This window comes from Lynx rufus, unplaced genomic scaffold (assembly GCF_022079265.1).
Source record: "Lynx rufus isolate CCGP_SWC_20201006 ecotype Redwood Valley unplaced genomic scaffold, mLynRuf1.p SCAF_1, whole genome shotgun sequence".
NCBI lineage: Eukaryota > Metazoa > Chordata > Mammalia > Carnivora > Felidae > Lynx > Lynx rufus.
Window position 1 is genome coordinate 10,362,775 of NW_025814823.1, and position 18,183 is coordinate 10,380,957.

General features: G+C 41.9%; 1 protein-coding gene across 1 annotated transcript in view; it reads left to right on the forward strand.

The window, feature by feature from the left end:
• Positions 1–18,183, forward strand: part of B3GLCT (beta 3-glucosyltransferase) — a 119,205-nt gene that overhangs the window by 45,498 nt on the left and 55,524 nt on the right. The window contains exons 5-8 of the mRNA XM_047078539.1: positions 2,681–2,757; positions 3,208–3,319; positions 9,379–9,515; positions 16,761–16,824. Coding sequence (XP_046934495.1) covers positions 2,681–2,757; positions 3,208–3,319; positions 9,379–9,515; positions 16,761–16,824 — 390 coding nt within the window. The remainder of the gene's footprint in view (positions 1–2,680; positions 2,758–3,207; positions 3,320–9,378; positions 9,516–16,760; positions 16,825–18,183) is intronic.

Consider the following 18,183-nt stretch of genomic DNA (forward strand, 5'->3'; position numbering starts at 1 on the left):
ACATCCTCTCCAGCATCTATAGTCTCCTGATTTGTTCATTTTGGCCACTCTGACTGGCGTGAGGTGATATCTGAGTGTGGTTTTGATTTGTATTTCCCTGATGAGGAGTGACATTGAGCATCTTTTCATGTGCCTGTTGGCCATCTGGATGTCTTTTTTGGAAAAGTGTCTGTTCACGTCTTCTGCTCATTTCTTCACTGGATTATTTGTTTTTTTTGGGTGTGGAGTTTGGTGAGTTCTTTATAGATTTTGGATACTAGCCCTTTGTCCGATATGTCATCTGCAAACATCTTTTCCCATTCCATTGGTGGTCTTTTAGTTTTGTTGATTGTTTCCTTTGCAGTGCAGAAGCTTTTTATCTTCATGAGGTCCCAATAGTTCATTTTTGCTTTTAATTCCCTTGCCTTTGGAGATGTGTCAAGTAAGAAATTGCTGCGGCTGAGGTCAAAGAAGTTGTTGCGGGCTTTCTCCTCTCGGGTTTTGATGGTTTCCTGTCTCACATTCAGGTCCTTCATCCATTTTGAGTTTATTTTTGTGAGTGGTGTGAGAAAGTGGTCTAGTTTCATCCTTCTGCATGTGGCTGAGACCAGGTTTCTGAATGTCATGGTAGACATATTTTTGAGACAAGGGCATTCACACACCTTTGGAGACAGGTATCGACATAGCCCACTAGGTTTTGGAATGTTTCTATTTGGAGGTGGGATGGGTACAGAAAGCTGGATTGCCGTTTTTGTGTTCACTGACTGAAACAGAGCTGAAACCCAGGCATACGATTCAGGAAACAAAAAAGAATGGAGACAGGGATGATTATTAATTTGCTAGTGTAATCCACTAGTAATCCATAGAGTTCATTTTAGAGTAGAATTTAGCTCCTTTGTGCTAAGACTTTGCCTTTTCACTTTTATTGTTGTGACAGAGGTTATTCATAAGTCTGTCTTTGCATCCTTGCCGGGAAGGTGCCCTTTTACAGCCTTTTTGTGATACCCGGTGACATCACCTACGTATTTCCCATAACCGGGAAGGATAGGACTTGTATGGAAGAATTTGGAGGTGTATTCATTTTTCCTCAAGAAATTTTTAAAACTAAACTGTGTTTTAACTACATTAAAGGATTTTAAAAGCATCGATGTAATACTTCGGTCATCTTGACACAAATGTTTTCATTTTTCTGGTTCCTTCCTAGTCTCTGTTCATTTGTGAATTTATTTTATGTATTTAGAATCATGTCTGTTTTTCCATTTAACATAAAGACGTTTCCATTGTTTCGAAGTCTTTATTATTACACTTTCAGTTGTTACACAATAGCTCATTCGCTACTTATTTTCTTATAAAGCCTTTTAAAGTATTTGCTATGTTTCTTTTCTGGCTGGTTCGTATTAACATGCTGCCATAGTTATTTGAAAGTTTTATGCAACTATTAATAATATTAGTTCTCTTCACACATGATTTCTGTTCTTATATAATCCCTCATGAATATACATGTGGTATAAATATATATAATACATATATAGCCATTTCTTAAAAGTCACTGGAAACTACTGCATAATTCATAATCAACAGCAGGAAAGCCCTGAATTTTACTGAGTAATTAACTGCTAATTCAGCCTTTCGGGTGTTTTTTTCTCTCTGACATGCCATATTGTTAGTCTGACTTAACCTTTCATTACTGTTCTTGCATTTCATATTTGTACATGAAAGTTAAAATAAATACTACATAAAATAAGTGAAGCTTTATTTGATAATTCCAAGTATTTATATTGAAAACCATTCCTTATATGAACTTAAAGGCTGGTGTGGAATCTACATTAGCGTTGTAATAGTTCCAATATTTAGGCATTTATTCTTAATAATTCTTTTCTACATAAGTCTTTTGTCTGCAACAGTTACCAGGAAATAGAATAAAACACAGAATATACTAAAGTTTGTTGGGAGGGTGGTGTTCAAGCGTATCATATAGCTGACTTTGGGCTTGTGATAACGTGAAATATATCGAATAGTGCTTTACTTCAAAACTGACATTCATAGCCTGAATCGTATTAATCTCTCTTGGTGTTTATCATATTTATTTAACCATAGTTGTGTCTTATTTCTGAATCTTAGTTCCTCCTATGTTTGTAAGTTTTAAAATTCTATTGTTACTATCATTGACTGAGTACTTAAGGATTATATTTCTAGTATTTAGAAATACTCTTCCTTACCATGGTGTTTTAGCTTTTTTTAGTGCACTTAAATTTTTTTTTTTTTTACATGAGATAAACGGGATATTATATATACTCTTTTGTTCAGCTGAAGGGTTTTATTTTCCATCTGCTACCTGTGATGTCTACACAGTGAAATCTGTTTCTGTGCCTCTGAGTTATGCCTGGTTGCTTCTGGGCTCTTCCCTCCCGGTCGCCTTTGCGAGTCTGCAAATTTCAGGTCAGCTCCGGTACCAGTGGAGACCCTTCTTCGAGGCCCTCTGCACTGTTTTATGCCTGGATGACCAAGAGATTGTGTGGATCCGGCCAACATCCTTCATTTCTAGTAGCTCGTGAAGAGAAGAAAAAAGAAAGTAGTTAGGAGAGTAAAATGTCAGGTCTCTAAAAATACCTGCATTTAGAAATTGAGTGTTTTCTTTTTTTAATCAGAGTGATCATATCGTACTTTTATTTATGTCTTCTCTTTGATAATGTTTCTTCAGGAACTCCCAAGAGTCCTCCTTCTTCATCAGATGTCTAAGCAGGAGGGTGCATGGACCATACTTCCGTTGTTACCACAGTATGTTTAATTTGAAATGTGTGAAGTTTGACGTTTCCACCTGAACATTGACTCCTCTTATTGAGTGTGTTTTTCCTCAGAGTCAAGAAAATTTGAACTCTGTTTTTTATGACTACTACGTTACCCAGATTTCTTGATTCTTTTAACCATGAATGGCTTCTATTTTTAAATATATTGCTTTCTTAAAAGATAAAATGTTGATGTATTTGATAGTTACATTTGAAAATTGTCTCCCTTCTGGACTGGTGGTGTTACAGAGAGAATTTAAGAATTCTAGCTGTTTGGTAAACTATTAGTATCTGGCTTTTGAAACTGTACATTGAAGGAAAATACAGGGGAAAAATCTAGATTTCTTGCCATTTTATGTCTTTCATCCTGCTTGTCAGTTTTAAACTTTATTATAAACTCATTTTATAGAAGTGATTACCATAACCTATTTCTCTTTGTCAGCTTTTCTGTAACGTATAGCAGAAATTCATCATGGATTTTCTTCTGTGAAGAAGAGACAAGAATACAAATTCCAGAACTCTTAGAAACACTCAGAAGATATGACCCATCCAAGGTGAATACAGTTTCAATACCAGTATTTATCTATTGGAAGAAATGCTTAAGAGAAGATTTAATTTTAAGAGGTTTGCCAATCTAATAAAACCACCTAGTTTAAAATGAGAAAGAATGAAATAACAGTTGACTGTCTCGAAGCAGTGTTGAATCATTTCTCTTTGAGGTTTCTGTCGCTTTCAGAGGGATAGAACTTATAAGGAACCCTTTTTAAATGAAACCAATCTATTTATAGGTGGTGGCAATTTCAGAGAGTTAAAAAGCTATAACCCAGAGTTAAGAAATAAGTTTAAATTGCTTATTTCTCTTTGTCAATGATGACCACGTATTATTTTAGATGGGAGTATTTCTTGGTTGCCAACTGTGTGTCAAGCACCATGACAGCAGGGGCTAGGACAGATGCACATCCTGATGACATGGCTGGTACAGAATGACAGGGGAAAACAAGCCATTAAAGAAGCAATAAAAAGGGAGATGGCTTATAGTCAGGGAAGCCTAGGGTGCTGTTAGAGGCATATAGCAGGGCATCCAGCCTAATCTGGAAGGGTCACGACAGGAGGTGAACTTTAATCTGAGTCCTGTAGGACCAGTAAGAGTTAACAGGAGAGAAAGAGAGTGTTTTAAGCAGAGGGAACAAAAGTTGCGAAGGTCTGGAGGTAACGGGGGCATCTTGTGATAGTAGTTCAGTGCGACTTTCCATATCCGTATCTTTCATATTGTCAGGTTTTGTTTTATTCTGGGCAGATACGACGTAGCAATTGGATCTTGTTTATTTCTAAGTCGCTAGCACTGAGCAGAGCATTTGACAGGTAATGGGTGGTCAGTGAGTATTTGTGAATGGCTGAATAACCCCGTGATGGCCGCCTTCCTGATGGCCCACGTTGCATCTCAGGAGGATGTCTTGGAGACATGGTGAGAGTCATCAGGTCTGCAGTTCTCTTGGAGAAGCCCGGGTTATACCCTGATCACCACGTGGAATCTTTAAACTTGGAATAAACAGAAGTGGGCCCTTGGGGTACCACTGGATGCCTGCCCCACCCCTCTTCTGGTGCCCACTCCCGAACTAAATCAGGCTTAATGAGAGTGTGGGGAAGGAAAAGTGGCTTCTTGGGTGTCTGCTTGGTTTGTTGATGTAGACGAATGATGTTGGGCACCAGTGACCATTCTCAAACACCGGAAAGTTTGTTACCTTAACAGAACCACTGGTTTCGCTGTTCTTTAAAAGCCGCAAGGGTCCATTATGGTTCCTTTTTGTGCTTTTGCTTTCTGGGAAGATACAGACATAATTGAATGAGCAGGTTGTCGGGTTAAAAAGAAAAATCCTTCGAAGGAGAAGAGAATTACGAATGCGTCTCATCCCATCTTTTCAGATGATGCTAACCAGCATCCATGTACTTTGGCCATGTTGCGTGTAAAACATTTGTTAGGCTGCTGTGTTTCCTTCTGACTCGAGAAAAACTCCCAAATGTTTTTTAGGATATAGGAGTTTTAATCTCCTCCTAGTGTTCATTTCACCTGGAGATTATTTTTCCATTATCCATAGCTCTAATTCTGTGCAGAAGATGGTGACTCACTGTGCTTTTTAATGAAAATTGGAAGGATAAATTTAAAAGTTCAAAGCAAGTTCATGAAAAGCAAGTACAGAACAGAGGTAAAATGAGATGCTTTCCTCCTCTCTTCTGAACTCAGCCTTTAAAAAAGGAATCTAGGATGCTTTATTTCTTTTGAAACTAGCATTAGGAAATAAAGATTACATAATGTTTAAGTTAGCTCAAACCAGTGTGCTTTTTCCCCCTACCATTTGAAATTTTAGAAACAAAGCTATAAAGCCAACCCGGCTTTGCTAGTGACACAAATAAACTCTATTAAAATAATAATTATGTCGTATGTTAGAGCATCAGCCTTTTTTTTTTTTTTTTTTTTGGATTCTGATGTCTTTTCCCCTTCCATATCTTTGTCATTCTTATGCAAATTTATGCTGTTATACAATATTTTAAATGAGAAATTTTGATCTTTATTAAAGTAATTAATCTTTGTTAAACTGCCTTTCCAGGTGATTTCTATAAATTTCTGTGTCTTGCTGGATTCTTTTTTTCCCTGCCGTATGCTTTTAATGTGAGCATGCATTTGCTGAAATGTCTTGACATTTTTTTAATAGAGGTGAAACCAGGGTGCTGGTAAAGAGTATTTCTCTGATACTTATAGAACATTCTCTGAGTTATTCCTTTACAGTTTATCTTGATTATAATTGTCTTTATTATGAAGCTATTAAGAAAATCATTAAGAAGGATAGGGGAAGTGCCCTTTCCAACAGATTCCATATTAATTTCTCCCTTAAATTAGTTTACAGTATCTCCTCCCTTTCCAAATATTAGAAAACAATCTTATATACTAGATAATAGCTGGACACTGCCATTAGGAGTTAAAACATAGAAACATGTTCTGCATAAAATTGTATTTGCAACAGGAGATTGTAACAGTGAAGGGTTTGTGAGAAAGGTGCTGAAAATCTCCTGGAGTGTTTTATTTTCTTTAAACAAGCTATATCGACAGGGTAGGTTAAATGTGATGATTTTCACATTGGGTAACATTTAGCAGTTTGATAAAGTGCTATAGTATTGATTTTTTTTAAAAAGGATCACGAATTTTCTATCTTAAGCCAAAGCCACTTGCCTTATAATTATCCCTCTTGCCCAGTGATGATTTAAAATCTCCATAAAGCATCGGGAAGAAGCTCATGATGTAGTTCTGTAACCTTCACACACAGTTTTGTTGATGGCTTACATGTGTTCAGTTAGGACCTGTTGCTGAATTGACTGAAACCAAGAGCCTGGGAGGTACTGGGGACACACTCATAAGCAGAAGAAACAACACCGTGTCCCTCCTGCTCTCGTTTTTCTGATAAGGAGCCGAGAGTGAGGTGGTGATGGTTGAAATAGAGAAAATATGCAAAGCATTTAGGACTTAGGGTGTTTGGTTTAATTACTTTCGCTTCTTTAATAAGGTAGTTGCCTTTTGAAGCTTTCTTGGGCTTGCTCCATTCATTTAACAAAAACCGGTGAGCACTTATTACGCGTTAGGTATGCTGGTGGGGATACAGCAGTGAGCAAAATGGACAGCTTCCGTGTCCACAAGGAGGGGAATGATCTTGTGACAGGGGAGATAGGCAAGGAGCGAAAGCGCAAACAGCGTGTCAGGTGGTAATAAGAACTGCGGAGAAGAAGAAAGCAGAATGAGAGCGATGCGGGATAGAATGGGGTTGGGCTGACTATTCCGTATGGGATGTTCAGGGAATACCTTGCTGATCGGGTCACTTTTGAACAGCATACGAAGGAACCAAGGGAGTGAGCCATGCGTGGCTTGCTCCTGGGTCAGACTGCCTGCTTCATACCTCCGCTTGTCTCATCGGAATCTCAAATCCAACATGTGCAAAACTGAACTCTAATGCCCTTTTTAAACCTCTCCCACCTTCAGTCTCCCTCACCTCAGAAATGACATCATGGTCCATCCAGGTGGCTCCTGTAAAAAAAAACCTAGGACTCGTTTTTCCCTCAACCCCATGTTGGCATATTCCATTGGGTCTACCTCCAAAATACATTTTCTTTCCTCCTCTCTCCATATTTAATACTACTGCTCTGGTCCAGGCTACCATCCTCTCTTGCCTCGACAATTATTAGGGTCTCCTCACTGGCCTCTTGGTTTCTACTCTTGCCATCCTAATAAGCTAGCATCTCCATAATCTAGCCTAATAATCCTGATAATCTCGCCTCTCATTCAGATCATACCACGCACCTGTTCAAAAGCCTCCTCCACCTCCAGCTAAGATAGTTTCACTTGATACAGCATTTTAGGGTGGCAGTGATTTTCCTCTATCACTGTAAAGATGTTGTTCTATTGTCCTTCACATTCTGTTGTTTCTCTTAAAAATTCAACCATATGCCTTGTTTTAGTTCCTTTAAAAGAAATGTGTCCACCCTTTTCCCCTCAAGCTACTTTTAAGATTTTCTCTATCTTTGGTTTTTTTGACCACCTGCTTCTGTGGCCTCCTCTGTTCTTATCTTTATTGGTGTTTAGGGAGCTTCTTGAATCTACGGCTTGATGACTCTTGTTAGTTTTAGAAGATTCTAAGGCTGTATTCCTTCAAATGTTGACTCAGTTTCATTCTATTTCTCCTCCTATTCTGGTCTTCCAATTTTTCATGGGTTTTAGACTTTCTTACTCTGTCCCATATTGCTTTTATGCTCTTTTCTGTATTGTCCTCCTTTCTTTTTCTTTTTTATACACCAATCTGGATATTTTTTACTGACTTATCTTCCAGGTCACTAATCCTACCTTCTCTTATGTCCAATATCCTCTGAATTCCTAATTTAAGTTGCAGTGTTCAGTTTTAGAATTTCCATTTGACTTTTGTTTCTTATTCTAGCTCTTTGGTAAAATTCTTTATCTTTTCATCTATTTCCTTAAATATGTGAATACTACTTATTTTTTGATAACGGAAGAATTTGATTTATCTGTGCATCTCATTTCTCTCTGTTTTTGTTCTGGTGCTGTTTTTTTGGCACATGTGGTAGTTTTTCCCTAAATGCTAGATACCGTATGTGAAAAATTGAAGAGGCTGTGGATGATATTCCTTTCCATACGAGCAATATTTTTCCGGGTTGTAGACCGTGTTTAGGTAGGTCTATTATACAGATTGCCCTTACTCCTAGATCCCTTTCTTCCAGCAGATCCTGCACATGAGCTTTTGGTCAGCAATTAGGCCCTCTACTGCTGCTTTCCGCTTGGTTCTTCTCTTGGTTTTTGTTTGTTTATTTGTTTATTTGTTTGTTTTTCCTTTTTTTTTTTTTTTTTTTTTTTTAGCTTAGGAGTTGAAGGGAAATCATATGCAGAATTTGGGACTCCTTTCTCCGGATCCACTTAAATCTCTACCTTGTTGGCAGCCTCCAGCCCCAACCGCTGTCTCAGTCCAGCAGGCTGCACGGTCCCAGCTGCTGCCTTCTGTTGTGTGCCATTGGCTGCTATGGGAACCAGCAAATTCCATGGGGGGAGTAACTATGGGGTTCCCATGCATGGGCTTCCCTTCTTTCTCGGATATTTTTCTTCATCTACTCTCTGTCTTTGTTTTCCGATGCCGGTGATTATTTGGTTTAAGTGTTTTCTCCAGCTTTAATACTTGCTCTCAGTGGGAGAGCGGGTCCGATCCAGGCTATTCTGTTGTGGCCAGAAGTGTAAGTCTTCTACCGCACTTTGAGTAAAGTCTGTGTTGCTTTTCACGGGCGTCTAAAACGCACCCTCGGCTGTCCCCTGACTGTGTCTTTCATACCATATTTCCCCATACCCGCTGTATTCCAGCCACATTGGACTTCCTTTTTTATCTAAGGTATCAAGCTTTTCTCACCTTGGGACTGTGTATTAACTGCCTTGATGGCTCTTCCCTGGATTTGTGCATAGCTGGCCCTTTGGTATTATTTACTCTCAGTTCAGATGTTAGCTCATGAGGGGTTTCCCTTTCTTTGCAGGGAAGTCCCTGGGTACTGTGTTTTCATCACAGCACATCGCAGTCACCAAATGAACCTGCTTTATTTACTTATTTTCTGTGTCCCCCACTATTGCATAAGCTGCGTTCTCACGTGATGTGGAATAAATGTTAAATGTTAATTGAATGAATAAATGAATAAAATAGGCACTGATTCTGGAAGGGATTTTTCAGATTCTCCTTTGCAGACCTCAGTATGGCATAAAGGAACACTGTTTTCTTTGCCTTAATAGTATTTTGATGTGGAATTTTCTATAAAATGCCACTTCTACATGTTTATGGCATAAAGATGCCATTTCGTTGATCCTGTTAATATACTAAGCTACTCTCTTTGTAAAGATTATGCCGTCTTGCTTATCATAGAGTATTGCATTTTTGTTAAAATGCTTTAGAAAGTAATAATCTGTGCTAATTCTCTATCGCCCAGAGGATTTAATTAACTAAAATTAATGACGTGACTTTGTTTTTGGTCCTATACGAAATGGCTTTTTAAGAAAATGACATTTTATATCTTTATTTGACAGGAATGGTTTTTAGGAAAAGCATTACATGATGAAGAATCTACAATAATTCACCATTATGCCTTTTCTGAAAATCCTACTGTTTTTAAATATCCAGACTTCGCTGCTGGCTGGGCTCTTAGTATTCCACTTGTAAACAAGTAAGGATTTACTAGACTTTGTGTGTGTGTGTGTGTGTGTGTGTGTGTGTGTGTGTGTGTGTGTGCGATTCAACTTCTGTTTCACTGAGTCCTGTAACTGATGGATCCCAAGTGAGTTTTGCAGCCCGAGGCAGTGTGTGGTGGGGCCGGAGGACCTGGAACAGGGGCCTGAGGAACCTTGAGGTTCTTGCTTCTGCTGTTACTTACTAGTGCCCTCAGACTGATGACTCACCCCTTCCCTATTTCCTCTTCCTCACCTGCAAAATAAGGTGAATAATAAATTGTGGGACCAAGGGAGGGCACATAAGTACTCTGAGAACTCTACACCCAGAGGGGTTATTACTATTATTAATGGATCTGGTTAGCTACAGATGTGATTTTGATTGTCAGGAAGAAGATGAATCAGTAACATTGCCCGGGGGTGGGAGCTGATGACAGATTATGTGCGTGGGTACACACGTTTAAACATGGGCCAGGCAAGAGGGACACTTAATCAGAGGCTCCATAGCTATTCAGGCCCAGATATTTGTGTGTATAATCACAATAATGCTTTTTTTCAAGGTGAAAAGGAAAGATAATTAAGTTGTAATTCAGGAGAACCATGACTGTTGACAGGCTTTTAATTTGAATGCTTCAGATTAATTATTATGTGTTTTTTGTTCTTTAGGGAAGAGAAAGTTCGTAAAGCGGTTGTGGCCTTTGTATCTTCAAAGATGGAGGGTTTCTGTTATTTCTTACGTTGGGCGTGTTGTTTCTAGGGTTCAGAGTCTCAGAAACCCTTTGAGCCCGTGGTGGATGTGGGCTGGGTAGGCACGGTAGTCCTACCTTCTCATTTGTGGCTGGCCAACACTTGGTGACTACTCCCTTGACATTGGAAAGTGTTTTTTTTTTTTGTTTGTTTGTTTTTTTAACGATGTAAGACCCTCCTTCCCAATGTAGAATCCGCAAAGGGACAGTAACAACAAAACTTCCATGTTGTGTAGCCTTTCTTGCTGCTAGAGAGCAGCCAAGTGAGACGGCCTCCATTAGGCAGATGCTCTCAGTCATATGGGGAAGGAGACGGTGCCTGGTGGTCCATTTGGCTTGAGAGGTCATGACAGAGGAGGAGTCCTTTGGGGGCTGGCAGCCGAGACGGTACTTCCTGACGGTGGCAGAGGCCCCAGCTCCTTGACGACCCATCTCTGGAGTATAAATCTGGAGGTTGTTCTGGGGATCTCAGCCTAGAGCCTGTCTATTCAGACTGTCCAGTAATTCTGTCAGCCAACTATATGCATTAATAAGTGCACTTTGTGCCCAAACTGGCCAGAGTGGATTCTGTTATCTCCGACTAAAACGTGTGACCCACAGACCCGTCCTGAGACTCCCGGGCAAGGACGCCCTGCCCCCAGCCTGTGCCAGGCATGCCTAGGAGGGCTCATACATTTTCCCGGCCCCATTCTTGGAGGGGCTGGGCCGGAGGGGAGGGGCAACGAGAAGAGAGAGTTGTCATTTCCTTCTCACCCTGCACTGGTTGGCCTGGCTCTGCTCTCTGCTCTCTGCAGGGGTGAGGGGAAAATACTGCGTTTCAGCGGCCCAGGGTCATCTTGATTCTCAAATTCATTTAGCTTGGGTTTGCTGCCGCTCGAAGAGCGGGAGCCCCCAGGACACTCTTCTCCCAGTATGTCCTGCAGCCCTGTGTTTGGGCCCAGTTCAGCTCCCTGTGTTCTGTCTGGACTCTCCGGAGCCACGAGTGGCACACCGCAGCCCCTCGGCCATTCTTTGGGCCTTCGGGACTCTTCGCCCCGGCGGTCGCCTTCCTCTGGGTCTGTCCTCACCCTGTGGCTTCAGAGCCTGGAACTACGGGGGCTGCCTTCTCTCCAGAAGTTCTGGTGGCTGTGGTTTCTCCGACTTGTGACTCAGAAGCTCTTCGTCAGTCTGTCGTCTTCTGTTTCCCGGAGGACCAAGTCCCCCGAGAGAGGGGCAAGTACAGCTGACCCTGTCCTGTGCGGTGCACTGTTCCGAGCGCAGACGCCACACTCTTCTCCCAGGGCTGGAGAGAAACCCAGAGACCCGTGACCCTGGGCAGCAAGCCCGGGCTGTAACCATCTCTCTGAAGCCCGTATAACCCTCTCCTCATATCTCCCTTCCGATCCAGGAAGCCACTCATCTGGGAAACAAGTCCGGTAGTTTATAGTTTCACTTTCTTTCCCTCCCCCATCTAGCAAGGACCTTGGTGGTGCCTTGATACGGAATGCACTTCACCTTTTCCTGAGTTAGATGTAATCAATAACTGTTAAGTACTGCTTTCCTTTTTTTTTTTCTTAAATTTTTAAATTTCTTTTAACGTTTATTTATTACTGAGAGAGAGAGAGAGCATGAGCGTGGAAGGGGCAGACATGGAATCTGAAGCAGGGTCCAGTCTCTGAGCTGTCAGCACAGAGCCCGACGCGGGGCCTGAACCCGCAACCTGCGAGATCATGAGCTGAGCCGAAGTCGGACGCTTAACCGACTGAGCCACCCAGGCGCCCCAAGTATCGCTTTCCTTTTGACTTACTTTTAAACCACGTTGAGTGAAAGTAGTCTGTGTTTTGCACCATCTTTGACTCCTAGAATCCTCTTAAAGGACCGTTTAGCCCAACTCCTTGCTTGCCTTGCAGGCAATAAAGCATACCCTGTTCTTCAAAACCTCTTGGGTCTATGAATTCTGCCGTCCGGCTTCACTGCTTATAAGATGTAGAGGCAGCCAAAGCCCTGGCAGGTTCTGCTGGCTCTGGCTTACGCTCATAACTACCTCATGCTCACCACTGACTCACTGCCAGGGCCTTTGCGAACCGGTGCTCCAGGTTCTGCACTAGCCAAGATACTGGTCTTATTAAGGGGAGACTATGTTATGGATGACCTGGTGTTCTGTGGAGGTGGTCCCACGGGCACGTGCTTCTCTCGTCCTCTTTACGAGGTCGCTGAAAACATCTATGGGCAAGCGGCAGCTTACTCTGAGTACCGAGGGCCCCACTGCAGCGGGGTATGTAAGGAACTGCGGCTAAGGGAATTGGGGCCAAAAGGCTGGTCTTTTGTTCAAGTTCAGGAAATGTCCAGCCCTTCCCCCGTAACTCTGGCATGATAGAGGAGTAAGGCACCAGTCAGCCTTCTGCATTCCGTGTCGTCTGCTTTTACAACGCTGAACGGTTGCCAACAAGCTGCACAATGTTTGTAGTTAATTAACATCCATGGTCTTTGGTGTGCCTCCCCTCCCTTTCCCCTGCCAACAAAAACAAAACAAAAATGTGGGCTCTACCATAGTGGTGTCTTCTACCATACTTCCTTTCTCTTGGGATGCAGGCAAGTAATCAAAGAAAATATAATGTAACCCATCTAGCATAGCAACTGTCCTGTGGCCAAGATCTATTTAGAAATGGTTTTCTCATAGGAGATTCTATACATTCTTTAAGAACCCGGTATTATTCTTAGAACTAAAAGAGGCATAAAGTATCCACGAGCCCCACTGGCTGCAGAATCGGATCTTCCCAGTTGTTTTCTCCCAGTTCCAAAGCTAATGTGCTGTTTCTCCCTGTTATTAGAAACTGTATTAGTTAGCATGCTGGATTAAGAAGATATCGTTACTGTAACTGGAAGGTGAGGTCTATGTTGGCCGATGTAGGGGTTCTGCCCTGTTATTGAGGACACTGGTTCTGTCTCTCTCATGCTTAGTACACAGCATCCTGCAACCACATACATCATCAGTTCATCCTGAATCTGGTTCCCTTTGTTGATTTTCAAGGCAAAAAGGGCTTTCTGTATATATATCTTATGTTCAGCAGTGAAGAAGCTCTCTAACCATGGAATGTAAGTGCTTATCTTCAGTCTCTAGTTGGATCTTGTCTGCTCGCAGTTGGTGGGGTCAACTTTAGGCATGTACCAACTCCTGGACCATTAATGGCTGCAGGGAATTTCAGTGCTTTGGTTGGGATCAAACGAATTCTGACCCTGGAGCCCATTTATAGGGCTCAATAATTTAATCAAAATGAGAAGTCTCTTAGGAAGAAGGAAGAGGAAGCTCCTATATTGTGTAGGCAATCAACAGTGCCCGCTACAGGAGTCTCCTTTTTTTAAAATTTTAATTTTTAAGGTTTGTTTATTTTTGAGAGAGAGAGAGAGCAGGAGAGAGGCAGAGGGAGAAGGAGATGCACAATCTGAAGTAGGCTCTAGGCTCTGAGCTGTCAGCACAGACCCTGACACGGGGCTCAAACCCACAAACCATGAGATCATGGTCTGAGCTGAAGTCAGACGCTTAACTGAAGTCACCCTCCCCCCCACCTTTTGTCTCCTTTTCTTGACTTTATGGCCCACTCAGGTAGGGCAACTGTTAACCGTTGCTTAAGTATTTCTCCTGCTCCAGTCATCAGAAAAACTGGTTACTTAAAAACATTTTACAACACACACTTTTATAGACTATTTCCCACCAAAAACATTTGCCCTAGTAATCCCACGTTAGTGAGTTTTGGATTAACACTGCCTAACATTTCCTGGTAATCCGTCTGTGTGATCTTCTAACAATAGCATCGATAAAAAAGTACTTGCAGTTTTGGAGACATTTACAATAAGACGATCTTTTCAAATAGGTGTTTTTACAGAACACTGTTACTGTTTTTTTCTGTTGTTTTTCCACCAGTAAAACTTACCTAGATTTCCTTCAATAGTTTGCTCTTTTGACTAGCTCACGAATGGGACTGTAAAAGTCAGCTAGGAACTTGAAGTTGAAGAGGCCCCCTGTCTGTTGCAAATTTCCAGTCTAGGTGGTTGTGTCTTTAGAGCTGTATTATTGGGACATGACTTAATGCCTTCTAAAAATAGGCAAGCTGAATATCAAATGTCCTATTTTCCAGGAACTGAATATTTAATGAGGAAGTATTTTATCAAAGTAATTGGAATTTCTGCCCTTAATTGTTTTTTTTCCCTGGTATTGTTGGTCACTGCACTTAGCGTTTGGAAAACCCTTGTGCTGTCTTGTATAGAAAAGTGAAACCTAGTTCCCATTTTAGGACTTGCCTTTTAAGTTAGGTGAATGCCTTGCACACTTTTAGGACTTGACCATATTTTCAAGGTGACCGACTTAGGCTCACGAGACCGACTCATTGACATGAAGTTGGTGATGTTGAGGTAACCATCACTTAAGGTTATGGTAGACTCCACAGGCTGCTAGACGTAGCCACAGAATGTCAGTATACAGGGGGCCTGGGTGGCTTAGTAGGTTGAGCGTCCGGCTCTTGGTTTTGGCTCAGGTCACAATCTTGTCATTGTGGAGCCTGCTGGGGATTCTCTCTTCGCCCTCTCTCTCTGTGTCTCCCCTGCTCGTGCTCTTTCTCTCTAAATAAATAAACAAACAAGCAAACAAACAAACTTAAAAAAAATGTGTATATATCTGTTTACCCTCAGATTAGTCAGTGTTCATCTTAAAGAAATTCTATCAGTGGTCTTCAAGTTTTGCCTCTCTGAGATTTCCCCCAAATACAGATTTTCAAGAATGGAATGAGAAAGAAACTTGAAAAGTCAAAAAAGTAGAGAGTATGTTGAGGGTAACAAGTCGGAGGTACTTATTGTCTAGTAAGAAGGGGCTTGTCATGCATGGCCATCTAACAATGGATGTCACATGCCATTTGGTTCCTATCACAATTCTGTGTCCCTTGCCTGTGGCAGTAAGCCCAGGTATGAAGGTGATCTGCTCAGAGTTTGGAGGCACTTAGCAGGAGTCCAGATTCCAAAGTTAAAAACTGGCTCGAACTGAGCAGAAATCAGACTGGACAAGATCCCTTGCCAGGGCAGAATTTTCTCTCTCACTGTCTATCGGGAGTGTATCTGAGAACGTTGTCTCTGTACGTGGCCTCACCCACTCCTATTGACAAGTCTGTGGGCAGGAATTGCACAGGAATGTGGCCGAGATTCCGCGGGCTGCTTTTGGAGCTATCTGCTGCCGAGCTGCATTAAGTATCCACCCTGAGACAAATGCTTTAATACTAAACATAAATTATAACCTGTGTCCTTCTTTATCTTTCCTCGAGTTAGAAGTAAACTTTTAAAGAAATCTTTGTGGCTCAATGAGGCTGAAAACTCAGTAAAGAGTTTTGACACTCATTACTACTTTTCCTTTAAAAATCACTGTGATTTCTCTCCAGTTAAAATATGTGTTAGGGGGGTTGTAATCGAGACCGATGGTCTAGTCTCTAGCCCTGTCACAAATACGGAACCGTATGTATTTCAGCGGCCTGGTTACGTACGGAATTCCGTCCCACCAGCTTGGAATCAAAGCATATCTTGCCCTCATTCGTTCAGGCAGCTCCCCCCGAGTGCTCCTTTTGGCCAGGCATGGTGGGCGGGCGGTGCTGGCCATACAAAGAAGCTGTGGCACAGAAGGGGACTTATACACAACAGGATGTCGCACATGTGATCAAAGTAATGGAGCTTCCTTCCTATTCTGGGAGCAAAGGAAGTTTCCACTTATGCTGGTGGGCAAGTCTGGCAAAGTTCTGCAGAGAAAGTGCCCTTGAGTTTGATCTGGAAGAAGGGTTTGCCAGGTAAGGTTTGGGTGTGGGTGTGCTAGGCAGATGTTCAGCAAGAGAGGTGTGGGCAGGTGTGCACTTGGGGCGGGGGGGGTGGGTACAGTGCTGGGTCGGTACTGGGAAGCTGGGCACCGGCGGTGCTCTCACTGGCACCGAAAGGACTGCTGAAGATTTCTTTAACCAAGAAAGGGACTGGAAATGTTTTTTTTTTTTCTTTCTCCTTTCCTGAAACCACATTCTCTCTCCCCCCTAAAAACTCCACAAACTGTAGTTCCTTTGGGTTATTAAAAGAAGGAGACTGAAAAGTAGCAACTTTTGTTTCTCTGTCATGCAAGTTTTTTTTTTTTTTTTTGTCTTTTTTGTTCTCTTTCTCTGTCAGTATTTGGTGTGAAGATTATCAGGAGTCACCAAACTTTGTGGCTTTGTTTTTAAGGCATTTAGTTTATTATAGTGTATTTTACGTTATTTGCCAGATGTTGAAACAATGAATGTTCCATTTGCACAAAGGCTTGTGTTCGGTTCCTGGTCAACAAATAATTCCATTTCCACAAGTGCTTTGCCTCAAGGGAATGTGAAACTCTTAATTTTATGTTACAGTGCGTACTTGTATCTGTTTTCAAATATTAGAAGGTCTGGAGAATGTGTTATTCTTGTTCGATGCTTCTTCTGATTACAAAAAAGAAAACGGCCTCAAATTGTATCTGTTTTCTAGGCTTACCAAGAGGTTAAGGAGTGAATCCCTGAAATCCGACTTCACAATAGATTTAAAACATGAGGTACGTCTTGTTTTCTTTTTTAAAAGTTGTAGCAACTGAGAATTCACGTGTTTTGCTATAAAAGGTGTTTTTGATTCCCTACCAGTGCATCCCTTCCCAATGCATTTATACATTTTCTCCCCACCAAGGTAATTCTTCTCCAGCAAATTAGGTCTTTCTCTTTAAACTCACTTTCATCACGTAGGTGGAGAAGGAACAGTGGAAAAGGTTGCATCTGTGATTCTTGATTTTTTTTTTTTTTTTTTTAAAGCTAGGTGGATGAGTGCAGAGGTGGATTTCTAAAAACATGCACAAATGTCGCAAAAGTACCTTTGGTCTTATTCGGTGCTTTGGTCGTACATATGCCTCGGTCGTGTCCCTGTCCTTGGCCCTCTGGGGCAGCACTGAGGCAGTTGGCCCTAAGCAGGCAGCTGCGGCATGCCAGCCTGGATGGACCCCAGCACCCCTGGCATCTAGTGGACATCTGTGACCCGTCGTCCTAGATGCAGGGGTCCCATCACGAATCATTCCTGAATCATTGTTAAGGTTTCTTTGTGGGTTTCATTCACAGGCGCATCTCACTGCCTAAAACGGCCCCACCTTTCCCTCTGCAGGAATCTGTACTTGGGGCGGTGGGGTCAACCTTGACATGTCCTGCTGGCAAGCTGCCAGGAGCAAATAAGGGCACTCGCAGCACCTTACCTTCTCAGGTGTTGGAATGTGATGAAATAGCCTATTTGAGGAGAAACATACATGTAAAAAAAAATCATTCTTCTCTCCCATAGAAAGGAAAGAACGATTAATTGAAAGTGCAGGCCTGCCTAGATATTTTTAATGAAAAGTCAACTTTGATATAGATACCCAGGTTCAGGAATCTATTAAAAATTAAGCACACACAGAAAATATTTCTAACCCATGTGAAAGGTGTGAAGATCAGTCACAATGTCTAAAAGCCCACCTCCTGGCTTAAGAGCTAGTCCGTCATCAGTCGCTTTGAGACTACCTGAGTGCTGCTTTCCTGTGTCCCCTTCCTTCTCACTAGACACTTTCTTGAATTCTCTCTTCCTTTTCTTCATAGTTTTCATCATATGACTGTATCTCTGAATAACATATTACGCAGTTTTTTTAATGTTTGTTTATTTTTGAAAGAGAGAGAGAGAGAGGGGCATGGAGTATGAGAGAGGGAGGGGCAGAGAGAGAGGGAGACCCAGAATCCCAAGCAGGTTCCAGGCTCTGAGCCGTCAGCACAGGGCCCGATGCGGGGCTTGAACTCAAGAACTGGGAGATCATGACCTGAGCCGAAGTCGGGCGCTTAACTGACTGAGCCACCCAGGTGCCCCCTTATCATGCAGTTTTGTATCCTTCTGGACTTCATGTAAA